General features: G+C 37.0%; 1 protein-coding gene across 2 annotated transcripts in view; it reads left to right on the top strand.

Annotated features, from left to right (window-relative positions):
* Positions 1–23,196, top strand: part of lrp8 (low density lipoprotein receptor-related protein 8, apolipoprotein e receptor) — a 165,794-nt gene that overhangs the window by 50,315 nt on the left and 92,283 nt on the right. For both annotated transcript variants that reach the window (XM_082137383.1, XM_082137382.1), the window contains exon 3: positions 19,905–20,027. In XM_082137383.1, coding sequence (XP_081993509.1) covers positions 19,905–20,027 — 123 coding nt within the window. The remainder of the gene's footprint in view (positions 1–19,904; positions 20,028–23,196) is intronic.

Here is a 23,196-nt window from a genome sequence, read left to right as displayed (position 1 = left end):
CACCGATGATTCATGTGATTCAGAGGCGTCAACAAAAAGCCATGTCAACCTCGCTTTCTCTCTTCCCGACCAATCAAGCATATTTGTAGCACAACAGAGAAGCTTAGTCATTGTGCATGTCCCTCCCACACAGCGTAATGATTTTCATCAGAGCATGAGATAGATTAGCTAAAGAGAAATGATTATCGTGATGCTCGAAAGATCTGAGAAGAGCTCTACAGAAAATGTGTGAAAATCCATACATGTAAAGTCAGAATTCACTAGCAAAGGTGCTGATGATGGATCATATGCATCTTATGCGTTGTGAATCCTAATGAGTGAAGATAGATGCAGAATTTGAAGAGTGTTTGATTGGAGCACTTACTGTACGTACGCCAGTGTGATTCGTTAAAGCCCAGTCCATTAACCCCTTTACTATGATGCTAGAGCCATATGCTGCTAATTGGAGCTCTAATGTGAGACACTAAATGTCAGTCTGGAGCGCTAGTGAAGAGATGATTGTTGGGTATAATGGCTGCATTTTTTTTTTACTTGCACTTGTCAGATTTGAGTCTCATCATCAGTATTGTTTGGAACAATGTACAGAATAACATTGACCTATGCGGTGCTTAAATAGGGTTTTTTATAAATGAAAATGTGCAGGAATCTGAATTCAATATGTACGAAGCCATACGAAAAGAAAAAGTATTTTGCTTTATTAATAAATGTTTTGTTTGGTGTTTTTCAGTGCTTCATTTTGTTTAATATACCATTTATGGCTCAACAATGAGGATGGACCTGTTAGGCTTGTGGTGCTTTGTTACAAAATTTAGCATTTGTTGATTTGTATTTTTTTTATGCTTTGCAAACTTAATGCCTTGCAAACTTGTCTTCACTTATTGCATTTTCTGATTTTGAAATCAAATTACATTTTTTACATTACACAAGTAAAACATAACATTTAATTATTATGATTATTAAATTTGAATTTGTACGTTTTGTGAACTTTAACTTTTTTTTTCTGTGATGTATTGAACATCATCTTTTTTGCAAAATATGGTATATTAAACGTCATGTAAAACATAACATTTAATTAATAATAATTATTATTATTATTATTAACGTTTTTTCTCTTTTTTTTTTTTTGGACCAAAATCTAAATCTAAAACTTCAGACCTGATGTTGAAGTTAGGAAAAAAGCCATAAATCACATACAAGATCAACACGTTGTGTAAGATGCATTACATGCCATTACACTTACATACAATCAGAGTACTTCAGGTCTGATCATGTATTTTGGTTTATACAGACATGATACATCAGACACTTATTTTTCATTTTCAGATAAATGATCAAAGTGGTTGTTGTCATGTTTTATTTTAACAGACTGTCATGGCATTTTATTGTGTATGTTGTTCATATTCCAATGGTGCCATACCTGATTACATCGAGCCTGCTTCATTTTCTTACAAGTCGAGGGTGCACACATTATAGCTATGGCACACATGGATGCATGTCAGGGTGAAGTGCAAGCTACAGCTCATGCTAATAATCAGTGTTTATCCTGTACTAACTTGATGCGTCCGCCCTGATGTTGAATAATAGTTGATAAGCTTAATGCATTACATTATTAACAAGTAAATTCTCATTGATTAATAATTTACATGCTTAATGTGTGTGTGTGTATGTGTGTGTGTAGATGGATGAATGGACAGATGTAGGTGTTTCTGGTGAAATATGATGAATGAAAATCATCCACAATCACTACATTCACAGGAGGGACCAGCTCTCCCCCAAAAATAAACACCAACACACACACATTGGCCAGCAATGAGCGATGGCAGGGCTACCACAATAATGCTGTCTCTGCAGAAAAGCAAGGCTGAGACAAACGCTCAGACAAAGGAATAAGAGAGAGCGAGAGGGAGAGAGAGAGACTGCATTGCAAGTAGCATGAAGGAAATTAAATCATAAGCTATTTTGACACCAGAACCCCCAGATACTGACCATATTAGATGAATGTCTTAATGTTGTTTGATTTACATAGTGGTCTAGAAAAAGAAAAGGACACACAAAAGAAAGTACAAAAGCAAAATAATAAAAAATAAAGACTGTTTTTAAAGGTTTAAGCGGATAGTTCAAATAAAGAAATATATAAAAAAAAATGTATTGTCCATATAATGAAAGTCAGTGGGGTCCAATATTCGTGCTGATGTATAAAACAGCAGTACGTCAGGTACAACGTTCTTAGCTTATATATAAACAATACCAAGGAAAACATTTAATTAAGATTTTTATATTCATGCACCTCTAGTTTAATGATGAAAAAAAAAATAGTTGTGTGTTTTGGGAGAAACAGAGGTTGGATTTTCATTGCATCATGCTCTGTGAATAAACCCTTGTGACAGTAAATCCTCTGTCACAAAGGAAATAATGTCACAGCATCATTATCACAATCTCCAAGCAAATCAAAGCAGCAGGTTGCTGTTTTTGTGTCTTATTCGCTTGATGTAATGCTCCCTCCTTCCTTTCCAACACTCTATTTGGCGGAGGGCTGTTGCGTTTCGTCTTTGCCGAGTAGTGGAGGACAATTGTAATTTAAATGAATTCTTCCATGTCAGCAGGGCAGATTTGCCCACATCTTTTGTCTCAGGGCTTGTCGCTTTGTCAAACCCACCCCAACCCCCCTCGGTCCTCTAAAGGCGCCCAGGCATACATACATATATTTGTATTAATAAAGCAAAGGCAGTGTTCATTGGTTGAGCACACACTGTGATGATAGGATATGACTGGGCACTAAACCAGATGAAGTCGCTCAGAACTCGCGCACACACATCCCAGAACAAACGCGCAAGGGCTTCATACTGAGATCGGATGTAGTTTATCAGCATGTCGTCTCAAGTATTGTATTATTGCTGCCGTGTAAACCCCCGTTGAGTGCATCAATCACAACAAGTTTATAATCATCACTGGCATGTTATCAGATATTTTGCTGTTGCAGAAACAGTACTTTAGCTTTGGCACTCTTCATTAAGCTAGTGTATAAAAGGGTTTTTGTTACATAACAGTCCTTGCAAACTGTTCATCAATGTTTAAGCTATGTGCTGCAGTGTACTAGTTATGTTTGTGTGCCTATGAATACTGTAGCTGTGTATGTGTCTGATATTACGGTCTTAAGCTTCTCTTTACAGTAATGTGCATGACGTGGAGTTAACAAAAAAATAGAACCAGCACTGCCACCAAAATACTCTCTTCTTTCAAAGCATCTCAGCTGGACACTTTAATTGCCATCTTCTCTGTCTACAAAGACAGTACAATGGTATTGTCTTGTCTTTTTTTCAATTTGCCTTGGTCTGTTTTAAGTAGGACCCTATGATTTCCGCGATGTTGAAACACATTGATTGAATCCGGTCATTAAAATGGAATTGGCAATTTTGGGATTAATAAATAAAAAGTAGGGACACACAATAATTAATCAAATAATTCAAATTGCGATATGTACTATTGTCTGTGATTATAAAACCAAATTGGTAGTTTTATTAATTAATTTGATTACACCGTTTTTAATGATAAATTTGAATAAAATCTTAAAGTGCCCCTATTATGCTATTTTAAAGTTTCCTAATGTTGTTGTGGAGTCTCCTACAACAGGTTTACATGCATCAAAGGTCAAAAAACTTTTTCATTTTCTCATAATATACATTTGCACATCACCACATTTTCAATGATTCTCAAACGACTCGTCAGATGAATCAATCTCTCTAAATTCCTCCTTTCCGCGAGCTACTCTGCTCTGATTGGCCAGACAGCTCAGTCTGTTGTGATTGGTTTACCACGTACAGCGCGCGTCTAAAACAAAAATGGCCATTGCCAAAACAACGTCAGCTCTGATTGTCATGAGGCTTCATACACCGTAAATTAAACACAGTAACGAACAATGATGTCAATTTTATCATATCAATCCGAGCGCGAGTCCGATGATGAAACCTGAACCTCCATCGCAAGGATGACTCGAGCAGGGCGTTTCTCTGTGATACGCTACTCAGTTTGAGGTACATTATGAGATGTTGCAACTGTAATTCCTCAGCATCAGCATTAACAAGTGCACATCTATCAACAAACCGATTATTTTACTTGTAAGTTACTTATTTATTTACCGAGTATGTTTCTAATTTATTGCGGTAAACGTGGAAACTGTATCAATAATAATGCATACATTATCCAAGCTCTTGCGTGAATGACTGATGTAACATAAACGTAGGTAAAACAAATCTTGCTCCATGCTTAATCTTTCCTCAAAGTAGTGAGAACGACAGACAATCTGCATTAATAGACAGTTTTAGGTAATAGTTGCCCACAACTGATTAGCGTAAGTATTTCAGTAAGACAGTTATAATGTGAGTTAACTAGTTAGCAGGAGACCTACACAATATAAAACTAAGTATTTTGAACACTATCTTTCAAGAGCAAGCGGTTTGCGAATCCTGCATTGAACTCCGAGATTTGAGAAGCAGTCGTCAGTAAAATAAAGGGAACACAGCTAAAGTTTAGGATTATACTGCTGTGGTATCATGGTAAAGATGAATTTTAACCACTGATTCTTCACATGCTCGTCCTTGGGCAGTGAAAAAAAACTGGCTTTACCTTTACATTGTAGAGCACAGCATCTTCTCGACATGATGCTATCCAGTATCCACAGGAATCAGCTGCAGTGTTTGAGGTTCAAGTTTTCCCTGGTGTCTGCGCGCGCAATAAGTGGGCGGGCAATATTGCTAATGTTTCGTCTTGACGTCACTATGAAATGGATTATGACTCGTTTGAAAAACGATTGGTTTTAAGATAGTTTGTGATGTCACTACCAAACACCAGCGATTTCAAACCGCGTTTTTGAGACTGTCTTTGGTTCACTGCCGGTTTAAAGAGAAAAATACTCAACAATGGTGTTGACTTCTGAATTTGCACATGGTTTGTCTTAAAGCATATTACAAACACCATATAGACATATAAACAACATTAATAGCTTGATTTTCCCCACAGGGGGACTTTAAAGGCCCACTGAAGTGCCTTGGAACGCGCAGCCTTGTATGGTGCGTTGATGTAATTTCCACTGAAGCAGGAAGCTAAGGCGGGACATATTGAATGGCCCCTCCCCCTTTTCAAATAGCCAATAGCATTTAGTTTACCTCACAGACTGCGTGTCATACTTGACAGCACCATGGAAGTGAAACACAGCACCGAACACACATCTCCAACCCATATTGCTCTGTGACATGTCTACGGTAGTGATGGGAAGTCCGGTTCTTTTCCGCGAACCGGTTCTTTCGGACAGTTCGTTTCAATGAACCGGTTCAAAAAACCGGTTCACCAGTTCTTTAACGTCATCACGTAATGACGTCAATTCTATCATCCCGGCGGATAAATATACATTCAAATAAAGGCATTTGTAATCATAACTTCAGTTAAATAATAGTACTCATCTTCATAATCATCTTGGATAGGTTTCTTACATTTACATTTTGAGAATGAACCCTGTAGTAGGCCTAAGGCGATGCACAAACGCGGATGTTTTACATGTCTTAAAGTGAATAAATGGTCTTCATCATTTTTATTTTATTTGTAAATAAACTTACATTTAGCTGAATTCAGCCCCTCATTCAAGTCCTGGTTCACCCGTGCTCATGTATCAGCACAGCACATAGATATAAACACAGCATCAGTTGGCCAAAAGAAAGTTCGGTTCAGAGACGGTGGGATCACACATGCGCAGTCTCTCCAGCTCGTCGGTTCTCCGTATCGAACGCGTCTGAAAGAAACAGTTCTCGGTTCTGTGCTGGTGATCCGAGAACTGCTGCAACAACCAGTTCTTGACTCGAGAACCGTATGCCTGTGTGAGCTGAGAACTACTGAAACCTTACTAGGCTTATTCAGTCGACAAAACTAAAAACTTGATGCATATCTCCAGTATGTTTAATACGTTATGTTTTGATTAACACATTATAAACATTTACTTTGCACCCTTTAAAACCTAGGCAAGAGTTTACGTAAAAAATGTATATCAACTTACTTCGAAATTAAATGATCTGTTGCAGATAATAATGTTTTAGTATAATAATAAATGTTTAGTTTTACAGTCCATTCGTTGTGTTTCCAATCTTTAAAATAATACAGTGAAAAGGCAGTAGCCTATGAGAAACATGTTTCTAACATGTTTTATTTTGTTACACTTATTGATGTTCAATAAAATAGGCTACAAGAAACATGCATTTCGTCCCTCTGAAAGAATTGCACGCATGCTCAGCTCATCAGCTCATCGGTTCTCCGTATCGAACGTGTCCGAAAGAAACAGTTCTCGGTTCTGTACTGGTGGTCCGAGAACCGCTGTACCTGTACGTTCGGTAGTGCGCGCATGCTCAGTATCAACTGCTCGTGCTCATCACTTCTCTCAGCACAACATGTCTCAGTTCAGTGAACTGTTGGATTTACTGGAGTAACATATGCCTACTCCGGGATATTGGTTTATTTTGAGTCGAAGGGACTGTCAGGACTCAGGCATCTCCGAAAATGAGTAACTTTAGTAACTTGTTGTGGATCAGTGCTGACGCAAGACGCGAACTGTTTCGAACGATTCAGTCCGATTTAGTGTACTGGTTCGACCAGTTCACTAAAAAGAACCGGTTCAAAAGAACGATTCGTTCACGAACCGGCCATCACTAGTCTACGGTAGAGATGTCTGGTGGTTCTTGAACGAATCGTTCTTTTGAACCGGTTCTTTTTAGTGAACCGGTCGAACCAGTTCCCCAAATCGAACTGAATCGTTCAAAACCGTTCACGTCTTGAGTCAGCGCTGATCCAAAGTTTTCTAAAGTTACTCTCTTTCGGACGTGCCTGACAGTCACTTCGACTATAAATAAAACAATATGTTACACCAGTAACTCCGACAGTTCACTGAACTGAGACATGTTGTGTTGAGAGAACTGATAAGCACGTTCTACCGAACGCACAATCAGGTACAGCCACGGTCGCTTTGGTCATAGGCATAGGGGGCGGGCCGGGATGCTTCGATTCTAGAGAGCATTTGATTGGACAAAAGATGTGATGAGAAGCTGAAGTCCGTGGTGACGTCATAGAAATCTGTGATCCGTTTTAGCGGAAATGAGAGTCTGTATGTTTTGAATGCTTATATCTCCTAAATGCAAATTTTGTCATTGTTTTGGAACACACCAGCTTATTCATAACCTTAAGGCTAACATATTCATACTAAGAGCTAAAATACTTACTTACATTTTGATTTCGGGGGGCCTTTAAGGTTGATGTTAGATTGTTTGGTCACACTATGCAGTTGTCGTATAAACTGAGAATGAGAGCTGCAAGGTGAGAGAGAAGCTGTGGGACAGAAAGACAAGGTGAATAAAATAGAAGGGTAACTTGTTTTGAGTGGCAGACTGCTGGAGGGCTAGTCATTTCAATGGAGAAAAGGAATGAAAGTTAGAAGGAGCTGGATAGGCTGATTGATGTGATTAGAACATTGACCCAGCAAGGAGACTGAGAGACTGTGGGTGGGTAGAAAATGTGTTTATATGTAGGCTATGTGTGAGGAAAGACATTCATGAAGAGGAAAATGGAATAAGGACATCACTGCTCTGGGATGTCCCTCACCTCTGTGTGTGCATGTTGTCTCTAATAAGGGTATTTGGCATATAGTGTATGGCCTCTAATTGTTTTTCATTTAAACAAATGACGTTCACACACACCTGCTCCATTACGTGCTTAAACACCTGTGTGGCAGTTTGATCACACATGTTAAACAGACTTGTGCTGCATCAGTCTGCTTCACTGCTAAAACATGACCACATTATGTCAATAAAACGTGATCATCCTTTAAAACTAATTAGGCATTTAAAGCCTTTAAAGACACTTTATCTGGTGGTTCCTAGTGATTAGGCAGTACACATGATGTTTTAGGTCATACTAATACAGTATGTAGGTCCTCATGAAATCTGTGGAATTCTGTTTAAATTAATTAAATGTTAAAATGTGTACAACAGATCTTTGAGCTGTCAGAACTGAGATTTAGCTAAAATGCTTACTGAACAAGCACTTTTTTCCTCAAACCAGTTAAGCACAAACCCAACCCTCAGCCGATTGTCAAGATTTCTTCAGTTATGTCAATTACAGAGCTGATTGTCTACACAATGCTGAAACAAGTACTAACTTCTAACCCTAACCTTAACCTAGTATAGCTTTGGTTGCACGTCCTGATAGATAGCGTTACTGTTTGATGGGATTGGATCCATCCATGATATTACTGAACTCTTAACTTGAATCCATGAAGTCTGAACTTTTCTTGAAAGGTTACAGAGTAATTGAGTTTACCACTGAAATCGGTAGCAGGGGTTTGTGCTTTACTTGTTTGTGGGGGAAATCAGGCAATGAGCACACAGAGTGTGGGAGAATTGTATGAATTTAGGGCGTTCAAATTCTGCAGAAGTCTGTGGATCAGATATTGATTTCGATGTCTCCTGCTAGTTACTTAAAGGGGTTTCTATGGAAATGGTTTGGTCCTGTGGACTCTCGTTTACTTTTCAGTCAGTATTGGCATAAAATTGCTATCTCTTTTTTGTCTTGCTAACGCTAATTTCAACACAAGCACTAGCACTGTTGACATCTCAGTTTTTATAAGAAAAAAAAAATCATCCTTTGAGACTTAAGTCACTAAAGTTAAAGAAACACCCTTAAATTGGAAAGAAAGGTACGATGACATCTACCATTGTTTAGTGACATTTTGTAATCAAAATTGGATGAATCTCCTGCGTGCTCGAAGCGTCACTTTTGTGAGAGTCTGTTAATAAATTATAATATTTTTGGAGCCGTGGTGTGCCGAACTTCAAGTTATTTATGGGCGAGCACCCACTTTGAGCAATCTGCCTGAAATGTGCGTGCTTTTCAATGTTTCCAAAATCAAATGATTTCAGTAGGAATCCACATGATCTCAAATCTCGCGAACTTGCTGTGTTGACCAACAGAAAGCTGCTTGGTTTGATAGTGACTTCTGTGTAGAGGTTGACCGATTTTACAATAACGATAAATAGGTTGGACCACGCTGGCCGATAACCGATTAGTAAACCGATTAACCGATACTGGATGAAAACAAACATTTAATCCAAAGACAAACACATAAAATAGTGCTGAACTTTAAAAAAAAATAAAAAAAAATAAAAAAAAACCTGTACTGAACCATGAATGTACTGTACTTTTTAAATATAAATAAATATGAATTATACCTTGATCAGTCATGTTAGTTCATAGTGCATTAACTAATATTAAGAGATACAACTTTAAAATGTAAAAAATTTATTAGTAAATGTTGAAATTAACAATGAACAATACTTTTTTTAACCTTAGTTAATGTTATAAATGGACTCTTATTGTAAAGTGTTTCTATTTCATATAAATCCATATAGTCAATGATGGCCATCTTTAAATGTCTACACAAAGGCCATGACATTGAAATTCGATAGATATGTATAGTGTATGTATACTCTCACACTTTATTTGTTTCTATTTTAGAACACTTGATGATTATCTAATCAAAATAACAAAATATGTATTACAGTGATGGTTGCTTTTGTATTACAAATCAAATATGTTTCTGATTTGTTTATATGTTTCTGTCGGCTGCATGAACATATCAATTTGCTTTCTCACCTAAATATGCAACGTATGCATAAAAGCAACCAGTTGGATATAGCCTAATGCAGATAGATGTCAACAATCATGACATTTAAACATTTGGGTCGAGACTCAGTGTATCAGTGATTTCAGGCCCAAAAATATTTTGATCACATTCATCTAATCTTTCCTAACGATCCGCTAGCTGCCCGCCCCATAAGCATGCCGTCTAAAAACCGCGTCTCTGTAGGCAGCCTAGGCTCTGAGATCTGCACACAAAAACAAATGGTTTCACCAAACACTCAAAACCAAAACAAATAGTGTTCCAACCAATGAGCCAGCTTTTTGAGCCAGCTTTTTCTTCAGCTCTGACTTCGCGTGCAGCCGTGCACGAGCACAAAACCTCACAACACCCTCCCCCTGTCGGTGATTGGTTGGAACACTATTTGTTTTGGTTTTGAGTGTTTGGTGAAACCATTTGTTTTTGTGTGCAGATCTCAGAGCCTAGGCTGCCTACAGAGACGCGGTTTTTAGACGGCATGCTTATGGGGCGGGCAGCTAGCTGATCATTAGGAAAGATTAGATGAATGTGATCAAAATATTTTTGGGCCTGAAATCACTGATACCACCTTTAAGGTGGGGACACATTTAACGACAGTAAGGCCGATTATATGTAATTTGATACTTATGACAGAGACAGTTGCGTTCAGTCTGTGTTTAATATCTGCTCCAGTCATTGGAAATGGTCTGTAAGTGTGTGCTATGAATGTTTCAGCTAATCGTTAAGTGTGTCCCTGGCATTACTGTATTATATTAGCGATTATAATAGCAGACCCTTCTTAGCAGCTTCAGCAACGGGCGCAACTTGGAAAAACTATAGTTTTGTGTCGTTTGTTTTTTTGCCGATATTAATTGGCAACAACCGATCAATAGGTCAACCTCTATTTCTGTGAGCAGTGCCTCATACATCTCTACACTATTGAAATGATTTTTTTTATTATTTTTTTTTATCAAAATTACACTAATGTGACCGCACCTGAAACCTCTGGTCCAATTCAATTTGTGTTGCTCTATAATATCCCCCTCATACTGCCCACCACTATGTTTCCTTGCATGCATTCTCACCAAAAACGTAATTTCCCATAATTACTGAGAGCCCTCAACTGTAATGTGGGTTTGCTTTGACAGACCCTGACATGATCTGTTTGATTATATTCAGCTTGCCTCAATGGCAAAAACAACAACGCTCTGTGTTTGCATCAACCATGTACCTTCGGGCAGTGGAACTAAGAATGACATTGATTACGTTGTTGACATTGATTACGTTGTTGCCACCGAAACCATCTTTAATCATAGATCAATTCCTGTGATTCAATTATAGGAAAATATGAATGTTTGATGAAAGAGGGAAATGAAAGGTTGGTGGTAAGAAAAACATAAGTAGAGTCGGGAGTAAAGGAACCAACCCACTGGCCAGTGTAAATATTTATGTACTAATGGTCACTATGATTATGCTTGAAATGCTTTTTATGCATTTGTTTGAGGAGAAACAGTGCAGAAATCAATGGAGATAAATAGTGTGGGAGAGAAGAAAAGGACAGCCCGAGAGAAAAAAGACAAACATAAAACAGGCTAATATGCTCCCTTCACCCCTTGATCCCTTTACATTTCCCATCAATGGGTCTCTCTCTGTTCTCTCAGGTCATTACCAGTTGCGCTCTATCCCTTGATGGGATGGGAATCTTAATTGATTGATTCTGTTTCCAATTCTGGTTCTTTAATGTTACTTTTAAAGAAGAAATGTTTGAAAATATGAAATTCTTCCTGCATTTACTGCCTTAAACAGTGTGTTGCAAAATGATAATTTACCATTTCAGTAGAGCTGATATTACAAATCATAGATACATTTAAGGCAGGATAAATGCAATCCAGTAATTGCCCCAACTGTAAATTAGGTAAAAGCAAACACTAAATAATTAATAAGAAATGAATAGTAGATCACGTGACACCAAAGACTGGAGTAATTACTGCATTAAAACATTAAAAACCCTAACACTTACCGACCCCAATCTTTGAATTGTAAAGGAATATATTTATTTGTTGTCAAATATGTCACTGACTTATTCATAAGTGTTTTATTCAATACAACGGTTTGTAGATTTAGTAGTGGCACAATAGTATTTAGGTACTTTAATGTTCTGTCTGCATTGGCATACAAATACACATCCGAGAGCCAATAACAGAACGGAAAGTCAGGAAAATAATTTGGTACAGAAATTCATGTTTTTAAAAATGGGACTGTTCTGAATTTCAACCCGTTCTCGGTTCACAACCCTACTCCTCTCTTATATAAGCTAATGCTATATAATGGCTATGCCATTCTGAACTGCTGCTGTAAGGACCCAAGTCCAGGTTCGCATATTTCTGCATGGATTAGTTGCATTTAAGAAGTTGATTCTGGATCAGCACTTTAGCTAAACTTTTATATCCAGCCAAGTTGCTGACAGCAGCAGTAGCACTACGTCTTACCACCAACTCCCTAATGCTCCATTCAGTGGGATGCCCCTGTGCCACTTGGTCTTTCAAATGGACCTAGTTTCACACTGCATTTATCTTTTTTCCTCTTTAAGAAGGCATTGTGCTATTCCAGAACAAACTCCAACCAGACAAAATGCTCGATTTAAGCTTTTCACGTGTGAGAGTTTATTGACTCAGGGGTGTTTAGGTGCGTGTGCAGTCAAAACTGCCTCCCTCTGTACCTCTTTCGCAGAGATACTCAAATTCCTTGAAGTGTTAAATAAAAAGGCGAGAGAGGTGTCTGATGAAGGCGCTTTCACACAATCTGCATACAGAAGCAGTGAAGGCAGATGAGATTAGTGAGTGGTATTGAGCTGTGAAGCGTCAGTGTAAAGCTGTGCTCACAGGGCTTTATCTGCTCACTTCCTCAAAGGAGTTCAATTGTACCCTTTGAAATCCACCTGGGTTTCAGGCTTAATCTTGTTGTTACCTTTGCAGGCTGTTTGCTTATTATTTCTAATTTTATTCCAGCTTCTCTGTTTTCTTTTTTCATCTTTGCACTCCCTCAGTTGCAGATACCAGTTTCTAAGTGCAAACACTAGAGGTAGAGGGAAAAAACTATACAATTTCAAAGTACTGCAATATTTTACTTCATTATACTGTATTGATATTTTAAAGACAAGAATAAATGATTGTAGTTACTTTTTTTTTCACCTTCAATATTTATGGGAAAAACAGATTGGTCACAACTCAGTATGCAAGAAGATGAAATGCACTGTGACATTAGATTTCTAGTCTCGTTAGACATTTGACTTGCAGCAAAATGTCTTAGTAGGGTTGCACCAGCCGTTTGTAAGTTCAAACTTAAATGGGAGTGAAAAGTACAACTAGGGGCTTATTAGCTAGTTTGTAACTGTTTCTGCAATAAATTTGGTTACGCCATTTGTTCTTAAGGCAGAAAGTAGCTAGTAAGCTCTTTGCAAAGTATGTATACACGTTTACATTAAATTATCCAATAGCAGCCTTCAGATTTTTGAGCAGAAGTTGTGTTAAAACACAAGACAAAACAGTAAAAATACGTTTCTGTTTGAAATACAATACTTAAAGGGGTGGTATAATGCCCTTTTCACAAGATGTAAAATAAGTATATGATGTCCCCAGAGTGTGTATGTGAATTTTTAGCTCAAAATACCCCACAGATATATTTATATAGCATGTTAAAATTGTCACTTTTTGAGGGCGAGTAAAAACTCACCTTTTTTGTGTCTGTCCCTTTAAATGAAAATGAGCTGCTGCTCCCGCACAGGGGGCGGAGCTTCAACAGCTTGTTTCCTTTTACCTCACACAGACATACACTGAAAATTTCAGTGTCAGACAATGATGGAGAGACTCAAGAAGAAGTGACAACATGTAGAATGCAACAGGACATTTCTGAATGGTTAGTTGATGACATATTCTGCCATGATAATCTATAAATGAGTTCCCGGGGGAGGGGTTTATGTACATTTTAGGGTTGGTGATGTCACTAACCCGGGTGGAATGTCGTGTAGTCCCTACCAGCCATTTGTTGTAGTCCTTAAAAAACGAATTATTTTAAAGCAAATATCTTCCTTTGCTTTGAACTTTGAGCGTTGTAACTTTGCAGATGTTGTTTATGCTCAAACAGCAACATTACACACTAACTAAAGTTAGAAAAGTTAAATCATAATCAAACTTTAAGTAATACCATAATTGGTATTTTATATCAAAATAACTTTCAGAAATTATGTTTGAAATGAATCAGGAGCAATAAATACTGATACAAAAACATAAGAAATTTATGTTACAGAGTTGTGTATTTTCAGTAGATCTGGTTCGTGTTGAAGAGCGGCTAATGAGTTATTTTTTTCCACAATGTACTAGCTCTTAAAAATGTAAATTAGTATAAGTGTCAACATCATCATATGTCTAAGGATTGAAGTTTGTCTGGTAAAACATAAACTTATTGATGCAATACAATCAATCTGCTGTTTTATTACAATCGTTACTCCTGTTCAGAGCCTTCTGTAAATATTTAGTTTATATGTAGTCTCGTTTCAACAAAGTTTAATGGTGCAAAATATTTAGCAGTGTGTCAAGTTTAACTTGCGCACATGTTGATGTGCATGCCATGTAAAAATAAATAAATAAATGTGTATGTATGTGGGGAAAGAAATATTCAATTTTTTTCTAAAGTAATCCTGCTAAATTTTCATACCTAATCATATTGTATCGCCAGGTCTCCACTGTTTCCCACCCCTAACACATACAATTAAGGATTTAGTCTGTGGCCATCATTTTCCTTGGTGTTTTCTGGATTTGCTGGTTGGCATTTTATGTTTTATTCTGTTTGTGTGTTTGAAAGCCATTTTCTCTTTGTGGTTTCAGACTGTATTGTACTATTGACGTCTGCACTCTTTGTAGTTCATTGGCAGCATGTGAACTGACCAATATTACATGCAACTAGCTGTCTTTACATAGTACCATATGGGGTGGTGTTTTCCCTCCCCTATTTTCCATATTTCTCTGTCACTGACTGTACTGTTTCAATACATTCCTTTGACACTTTATCTTGTTCTCTTTCTCTCTTACACATGCTCACCTGTAGGAATATGACTGGTCTCAGCATGCAAGAGACCTTCACAATGCTTTTCACCTTTCACAGTTTGTGTGTGCTACATAAGTATAGGTTATTAAACAAGTGGAGTCTCAAACAGTACTGTGATAATACAGGGAGTAAATCTTACAGAACTAGACAGACTGTAGTGGGAGGAAATTTAACTACAGTGTGTGATTTGTGCACTGTTGCGTTTATATTTGTCTTTTGTCTTTCTCTGTGTGCAAATCAAGAAGAATGGACAGCCATACAGTCCATACTAGCATATTATTTTTAGACTTAATGTAAAGCTTATATAGACTTGTGTAAAGCTCTGACTTAACGATCAGAGCTTTTTATATTTCAAACAAAATCATCACAAATATATTTCAAATAATCAATATATTGCTCAGCCGTTATGCCGTTGTGCTTGATGTTACAAGATTTCATCTGTTACGAGATAGACTGAAACAGACAAGAAGAGAAAGAAATGGAACCTACCAGAAAAAGGTGACCCACTGAGGCACCTTTCTTCACAGACTCCATTTACGATTATGACCTGTCCATGTTTATAGCCCTGCTCAAGATGACACTGCGATTGCCTGATCCTATAATAGGTGGGCTCTCTTATCTCAAACGAGTACTCAGAACAACATAAACCACAGCCAGTCAATCACAGCACCTTTCCAAACTGCATTCTACAGACCTCTGATCTGGTATAACTGATTTATTTCTTACAGCTGCTTAGACTATTGAATTTTACATGAAAATAACAAGCAGTAGACCAGCGGATAACTAGAACCCTATACGCTGATTTCACGCAGCCGTTATTTTGAAATCGTAAGCGAGGCTCCGGTGGGAAGAAAACCGGAAGTGTCACCTTTAATCACAGGAGAGTCGTGAATGCGATGGCGTATTGTTGTGTTTAATGATGTTGTGTCAATTCTAAAAATGTACATACATGTCTTTCATACTTTAGACTATATACAGTGAAATTCATTTATAAATAAAAAATTTTTTTTATATATAATTCAGAATGTAAAAAAAGAAGCAGGAATGAACTATATACATATCCTATATTGGATATTAACATCCAATAGTGTAAATCGCGGCAGCAGCTTCAGGCTGGTAATCCAAGGCATTGTTGTTTATCTTTACTTCCAGGGTTCTTCCCACCGGAGCCTCACTTTCGATTTCAAAATGGCGGCTGCGTGAAATCAGTGTATAAATGCCGCTTCAGAAAACTGTTAAAGTGTTAACCGCCTTAAAGTACGCAAATAAAGCAATTAAGTGCATTGCTCATAGTGTTTAAGTAGCTCTTTAGACCATTTGAAGCGATTGAATGACAATTTTCCCTTCCGCTCCAATGCTATTTTAAATTGCGTTCGTAATTCGTCAGTTATCCGGGAAACCAAAGGTGTCAAGTGTGTTTAGACTGTAGTCTAACGTTCTCTGTGAAGTCTTGGAGGAAATGGTTTGTGAAAATTGAAGGACACTGTCCTTGAGCTGCAGTTGTGTCCTGTGCAGACTGCCCACTCTGTGAAGTGCTTGCAGCGGACACAAAGAGGTCACCTACAGCTAGCCATCACATATCAGCTATCCGTCAGTAATCAGTGTGGTCTCTCGAGCATGGGACCTTGGGAATGTCATGGCTTTGCCTGCTTGCGCAGTAAACTCACACACACGCATATCTTGCTTGTTTCTACACACTAATACGCAGGGGGACTTCCTGGAATCGAGTGTGTATTAAAGCGTCAGCAGGAAAATAGAGAAAAATAACATTTGCACAGTTGCAGGCCTGATGTGTAGATATGTGATGCGTGATGATTGTTTTATGTCAGAGCGTGTGCGCTCGTTGTTTGCCTTTTTTTTTTTTTTTTTTTTTGGTAAATCATTGGAATGTACATTCAGTCTTTAATTATATATGTGTGCCTAGTGTGAGTATCTGCATAATTAAGTATTTGCTGCTTGTAATGCATACCATCTTTTAATCAGCTTTTCCCATGAGTTGGTGCTTGATGCTGCCTGCCTGCGTTGGCAGTCCTGCAGGAAAATTAGTATAACCAACACCTGAGCTCGCCAGTTTTCTTGACCCAAAGCAACATACCCCCCCCCCACCCCCCCCCCCCCCACCCCACCCCACCCCAAGTCACACATCAGCTTCCTTTCACCCTCCAAGTCAACAACAACTGGCAGTTTTGCTGCTGTGGATAATTGTGGGCATATTATAATATATATAACTGTATACAGTGAGGCAATGTTTATTGACTGTATGCAATTGTCTTGAAGTATGGTACTGTATTTCTGTGCATCTAGTGGCACTAGTAAAATAATGTTTTATGTGTTTTAAACAGTTTCCCAAACAGTCCAACCGTTGCTTCTGCTGCTGTTTGGACAAATAATATTTTAAAATATACAGTAGTCAAAGTGGATCAAAAAAGTTCATCAAAGTTGTCCTAATACAAGAACGGGTATTGTTCAAAATTCATGTATAATTTTGAAAGGTTTTGATCCACTTTAATGTTGACTACTATACTTTATCTATTTATTTATTTATTTAGATTTTTATAAGAAAGAAGTTTACTCGGTGTCTGTATGTTTTTTTCTTTTTCTTTTTTTCATTTGACTTGTATTGGATGTTGGCTGTAGGCATTTATAATTTATTAATTTCAATGATTCACAGTAGGTCTACAGTTTGTGGTTGTGGGATAAGAAAGACTGTTTTCTACATTATATATAATATAATATAATATAATATAATATAATATAATATAATATAATATAATATAATATAATATAATATAATATAATTGGGACCCTATGATTTTGGGCGAAAATGTAGAAATTGTGGAATCCAGTGATAAAAATGGAATTTACTGTATAACGTGCAAAATTTGGATGAATAAATCAGAAATATAGGGCTGTACACTAGTGACCTGTGAATATTAAATATTTGGTTTGGTTTACTTTGATAAAATTATGAAAATTATAACTATTGTACAGTACTTCTCAAAGTAATAATAATAATAATACAGTTTATTTAAACATGATTTTTTTAAATGAATATCACACTTTCATGCATGTTTTAATTTAAACAGTAAACATCAAGTTTCAAAATAAACTTTTCAAATAAAACATATTTTAATTAAACCATTAAAACAGAATCCAGAACATTGTGAATTATATATAGTTACTGGTATCAGCCAAAATTTCCATAGTATTTCGTGGAGTCAACCTACGACTGGCTTACTTTAACATTGAACAGAATTACACACCTCACCTTCAAGAAAATTAATATTATGTTCAGCTTGAAAGGAATGAAAGGTGTGACAAGGTCAAGCTTTGTCCTTGAGATAAGGCTAGTGAAGGATCTTTGGTAATTAAGTGCTGCTCATGGCTCACTAACCACCTCTCTCTGTAGTCTTCAGAGGTGTTCAACCCATAACATAGTGGCTCTGGTTCCAGAGGGAGATAAGGGGCTGGGGAACATGGCCCCATGATGTGTGAGTTGGTAAATCTCTATGCTTGTTTCAGTGTAAGGTAGCTTGGCTGGGGAGATAGGGGAGACTTAGATGAAATCCTCTTGTTCTGATGGGAGGCAAGGGCCTGGGATTTGATCACCGTTGCAGAGAAGAATTTCACAGAATATCTCTTTCTTTCTGATCTGTTGCAACTCAGTGACTGTTGGACAATTTTCTGCTCTTTTGGTTGGTTTCATGATTTTCGCCCTTTTATCTGTTTGACTTTTTAAGGTCCCTATATTTTTCAGTGGTTTTTTAGTACTATTTATATACTATTATGGTATTTATAAATATATTGAATTAGCTTTTATTCATATATTTTTAGTTTCCATTTTAGTTTTAGTAATTTTGTGTGAATTTTATTTAGCCTAAACTTTTAGTTTTATTAATTTTTGTACTTATATTTACAGTTTTTTTTCCAATTAACTTTTTTTTTTTTATTAAACAATAACAAAGCTGTTTTATATTAGATATTTATGGGTAAGTAAGTATACACTATTCGTCTTTTTTGTATATTTGTTTGTCTGTTAACATTTGAAAAGTCAATGTACTGTAATTGACCATATTTATGTTGCTATAATGCCCTTTCTTGGCCCTACTGTGCACAGTCGATTTGGTGCACATTTATATAATAATTATATAATAATTAATAATTATATTATACAAATAATTTGCTCAGCCTCTTAAATAACTTTCATATCTCATTTTTATCTGATAGCACAAATAATATTTTTCATAGTTTGGCTCCATTCTGTATGTATGTTACCTCCACTTTTTGTGGTCCACTTTGTTGCCCATAGTTTGTGGGCATGTAGTGAGTATGATGGTCCAGCTGAATGATTTACTGTAGGCATATTGATTGCAAGGAAAAAAACAGAACTAATATTTGGCATACAAGAATAGTACACCCACCCAGACCAGGCGTTTACATGTGTTCAATTGATGCACATGATAAAAGCCGAACATGTGTTAAATCACTGTGTCCTCTCTGACTGAAAAAGCTCTTATTGGTCTCCCTCCCAGAGAGCTGACAACATCATCAATTGCTCTCCCTTCAGGCTCTTTTACCCCTGCTACAAATTTACTGGACTTAAAGCAAAGCAGTCTTTATCCTCACACATACAAAAACGAAAGTATGGTTCATAAATTCTCAGTGATGTGTACCTGGGTGTTTGTAATTGCTCCCAATGGAGCTCTGTGTTCAATTCATTCAAACTTTCTTCCCAATTAAACTATAAACGCGACAAGAATAAATACACAGTGACACACGGTGCAGTTAGCCTCATAGTGCTTGCTGTTTGTTGTTTGACTCTAAAGCATGAGTCTTTTACTGCTCAAGACTTTATTTCTGAACAAGAACAGTTGTTATCAAGTGCGAGTCTACCATTGTTTCTCAAGTGATCCAATTTTCTTGCCGTCTCCTGCAGATTTAGTAGCGTGGAGGTTTGTTTCATTGTTGTTGAAGTAATTCCACCTTCCACTTAAGGTTGGCATGTGAAAAAGCAGGTCCATCTGAACTTAACTTTAATTTTGGTTTGCACCAAAACCTCTTGTGTTAGTGTATATATGCCCCTGTACTTACCTTCCTCTCTTTTCTTGAACAGCAAAAAAGACATGTGCTACGACAGACTTTGCTTGTAAGAATGGGCAGTGTGTCCCGGCTCGATGGAGGTGTGATGGAGAACCGGAGTGTCCAGATGGTTCGGATGAAGCAGACTCCACCTGCAGTGAGTACAGTGAGTGTTTGTGCATGTGTTTTTATAATGTTGATTCTGGTTATTTTTTCACGGTTCCCACAGGTCCTTGAAATCCTTGAAAGTTTGTGAAACTGAAAAAAATATTTCAAGGCCCTGGAAAGTTTTTGAAAATAAACATAATAGATACAGGTCCAAGAAGTTTTCTGGAAAAAAATAGAAATTATTCACTCCAGTCCGCTAATGTGTTATTTCGCCAACACTTCATGGCCTATGCATACTAGCTTGCTTGATTTAAGTTAATGACGCGCATTTACACGTTACGTTAAAGGAGTAATTCACTTTAAAATTAAAATTAGCCCATGATTTACTCTCCCTCAAGCCATCCCAGGTGTTTATGACTTATTGTTGTCAAAAGTACCAAAAATTTGACTCTTTGAGCGCTGTTGAGCGGAATCGTAAACCTCTCTAATTGCCCATTGTGCTCACGCGCTCATCAAATATGTCTGTGATTGGCTACAATGGTCAGCGGTTCAAAAACATGTTGTAAATATACATCAATGACGCTCTTCACCGAGTGCTTACACCGATACACACAGGAGCGTTTAAAAGCAGGCGTCTGACAGCGGACCGGCTGATTGTGCTTTCAAAAGCTCTCACTCCCGTTTTTAAAAAAAACTTTCAAACAGTTCCATGTGCTTTTAAACATTCCCGTGCTTTGATCATTGTAGCCAATCACAGACTTTTTAAATTTCAGTACTGACTTGGTACCGAAGTCGGTACTTTTGACAACACTAATATGACTTTCTTCTTTCAGACGAACACAGAGTTATATTAATAAAAACCCTGAAGCTTCCAAGCTTTATAATGGCAGTGGATTCCAACCATTGAAACCATCAGATTGAAGCTCAAAAAAGTGCATACATCCATTATAAAAGAACTCCACACGGCTCTGGGAGGTTAATAAAGGCCTTCTGAAGCAAAGCGATGAGTTTGTGAAAGAAAAATATTCATATTTAACACGTTACAATGTAAAATAGTCTAAAAAAAATTATAAATCACAACTTATGCAACTTATGACGTCAGAAGTAATGTAGTGCGTCATGGCGTAGCGTAAATATCTGCAGTACGTCTCATTACTCGCATAAGTTGCGCTTTACACTTAAATCGAATCCGTATGTTCATTTTGCTGGAAGCTAGTTATTTTACTTTATAAAGTTTAAAATATGAACATTTTTCTAAAAGAAGAATGTCATATACAGCTGGGATGGCTTGAGGGTGAGTAAATCATGGGCTAATTTTCATTTTAAAGTGAACTACTCCTTTAAGTGTTTCCCGTACTTCAAGGTTTTTCAAGTAATTATTCAAGTAAATAATCAGTGACTTCAAACAAATAAATAAAGAGCAGCGAGTTGCTCTTTAAAAGGAGCACTTTATTTAGAATCAAAATGTTATCTTGATAAAGTAACAGGAAAAGTCAGGCTTATAGCAGTGTTTGTTGGCAAATAATTATTCTGCACGCATTATTGCTCATTTATTTAAAATAGGATTGATTAACATCATTTGGAATTCCCACTTTAGGCTTCTACTTTCAAAATCAAGTGTAAATACTCACATTTTTGCATATATCCTTATATTTAAACAGTCCTCTTTGTTGTTGTAAACCTACTTGTCATGCACATAAGCCAAAATAATGCTAGTGGAGTTTTGACTTTTATTTGCATGCATCCAGTTCTTTTTAGTTTGTTTTTCTACCAAGGATCGCCTGTGGCTGTTTGGCAATCTCAGTAATTGTCATTTTAAGCTGTGGACTGAGCCTTTCTCTCTGGCCATGTGATGTGATTTTGCCGTTGGCTGAATTAGGCTCCAGCTGCTAATTGGCAGCAGTCATGCTCACTCTCCTCAGCATACTCACTTGTGTACTAGTAATTTGTATTGTCCACTCAGATCACGAGCAAATCACATTTTTACCCATTCTTTGTGCTCTGATTCAGTTGTTACTTCATTACTGTGTCAGTGGCAGTTTCTGGCTCACTTTTCTTTCTTTGCCAATATCCGACATATAGTGGAGCTTCCAGTTCAATGATCACAAGATCAGATCTACTGTGATTTGGCTGTTTTTTCCCCCCTCTGGCTACAGTATCCTGGCCAGGAAGGGAGGAGGGAGACGTAGGCTATGTTTGGAAATGTATACTACAGTGACATATAGTGCTCACTCTAAACAGTATGTACATTTTCTGTATGCATAGAATATCAGAATGACCGACCACATTGCCAAAATGTTCAGTTTGCAACAGTGTAAACTGTGTTCAATACTGTATCCCACAATCCAATGCATTTACCTTGAACTTTCCTTGTGAATTTTATAATCTTCTTTTTAAATAGTTTTTTTCAGATTTCCAATACCTATGACTTAATTTACCTATGACTACAATTCGTTTATTTTTTATAATTTTTTTTCACAAAATGGAATTAAAATAAGTAAATAAGTTTTATTTTAAAGATGATCATGTATGCACAATAAATACATATAAAATTGGTTATTGGCTGATATAAGATATTTTTTAAAAGATTTTGGATTGATTGATTTTGGATATTTAATTAATTCTCGTTTTCCCAGTATTTACGTGTATGTTACCATGCCATCATCTCACAGTCACTTTAAAGTTAATCATTTCAAAGACTTTACATTTTATAACTGTTAAATATAAAATAAATATCCATTGTACTTTATAGTGTTATGTCTAAATTCACCTACACTTTAAATAACAAAACAACAACAATTGATTTTAGTTTTTAAAGGGATAGTTCACTTTGAAATTAATTTTTGGTATGTTTTAGCTTACCTCAAGGGCATCCAAGATGTAGGTGTCTTTTTTTCCGCAGATATTTTTAGGTCAAACCGTTCTTGTCCGTCAGTCATATAATGCAGGTCGATGGTCACTGTCTCAAAGAGCATGCACAGAGTCCAAATTAAAACAATTCCCCGTCGTCCAAATTAAACAATTCCCCATCGTAAGTACACATTGATGGCCTAAGACACGAAACGAGCGGTTTGTGTGAGAAAACGAACAGTATTTATATAGTTTTTACCTCTTGTACACAGCCATGTCCGAGTGATCTGATCTGACGTGTACGCAGACTGGTGCATAGATATATACACTAGATGTCGCCTTAAAGACATTCGTTCCAATGAACTGCC

This window comes from Leuciscus leuciscus (genome assembly GCF_965113295.1).
Source record: "Leuciscus leuciscus genome assembly, chromosome: 14".
NCBI lineage: Eukaryota > Metazoa > Chordata > Actinopteri > Cypriniformes > Leuciscidae > Leuciscus > Leuciscus leuciscus.
Note: the sequence above shows the minus strand (reverse complement) of the source record. Positions and strands in the feature narration are given on the sequence as shown.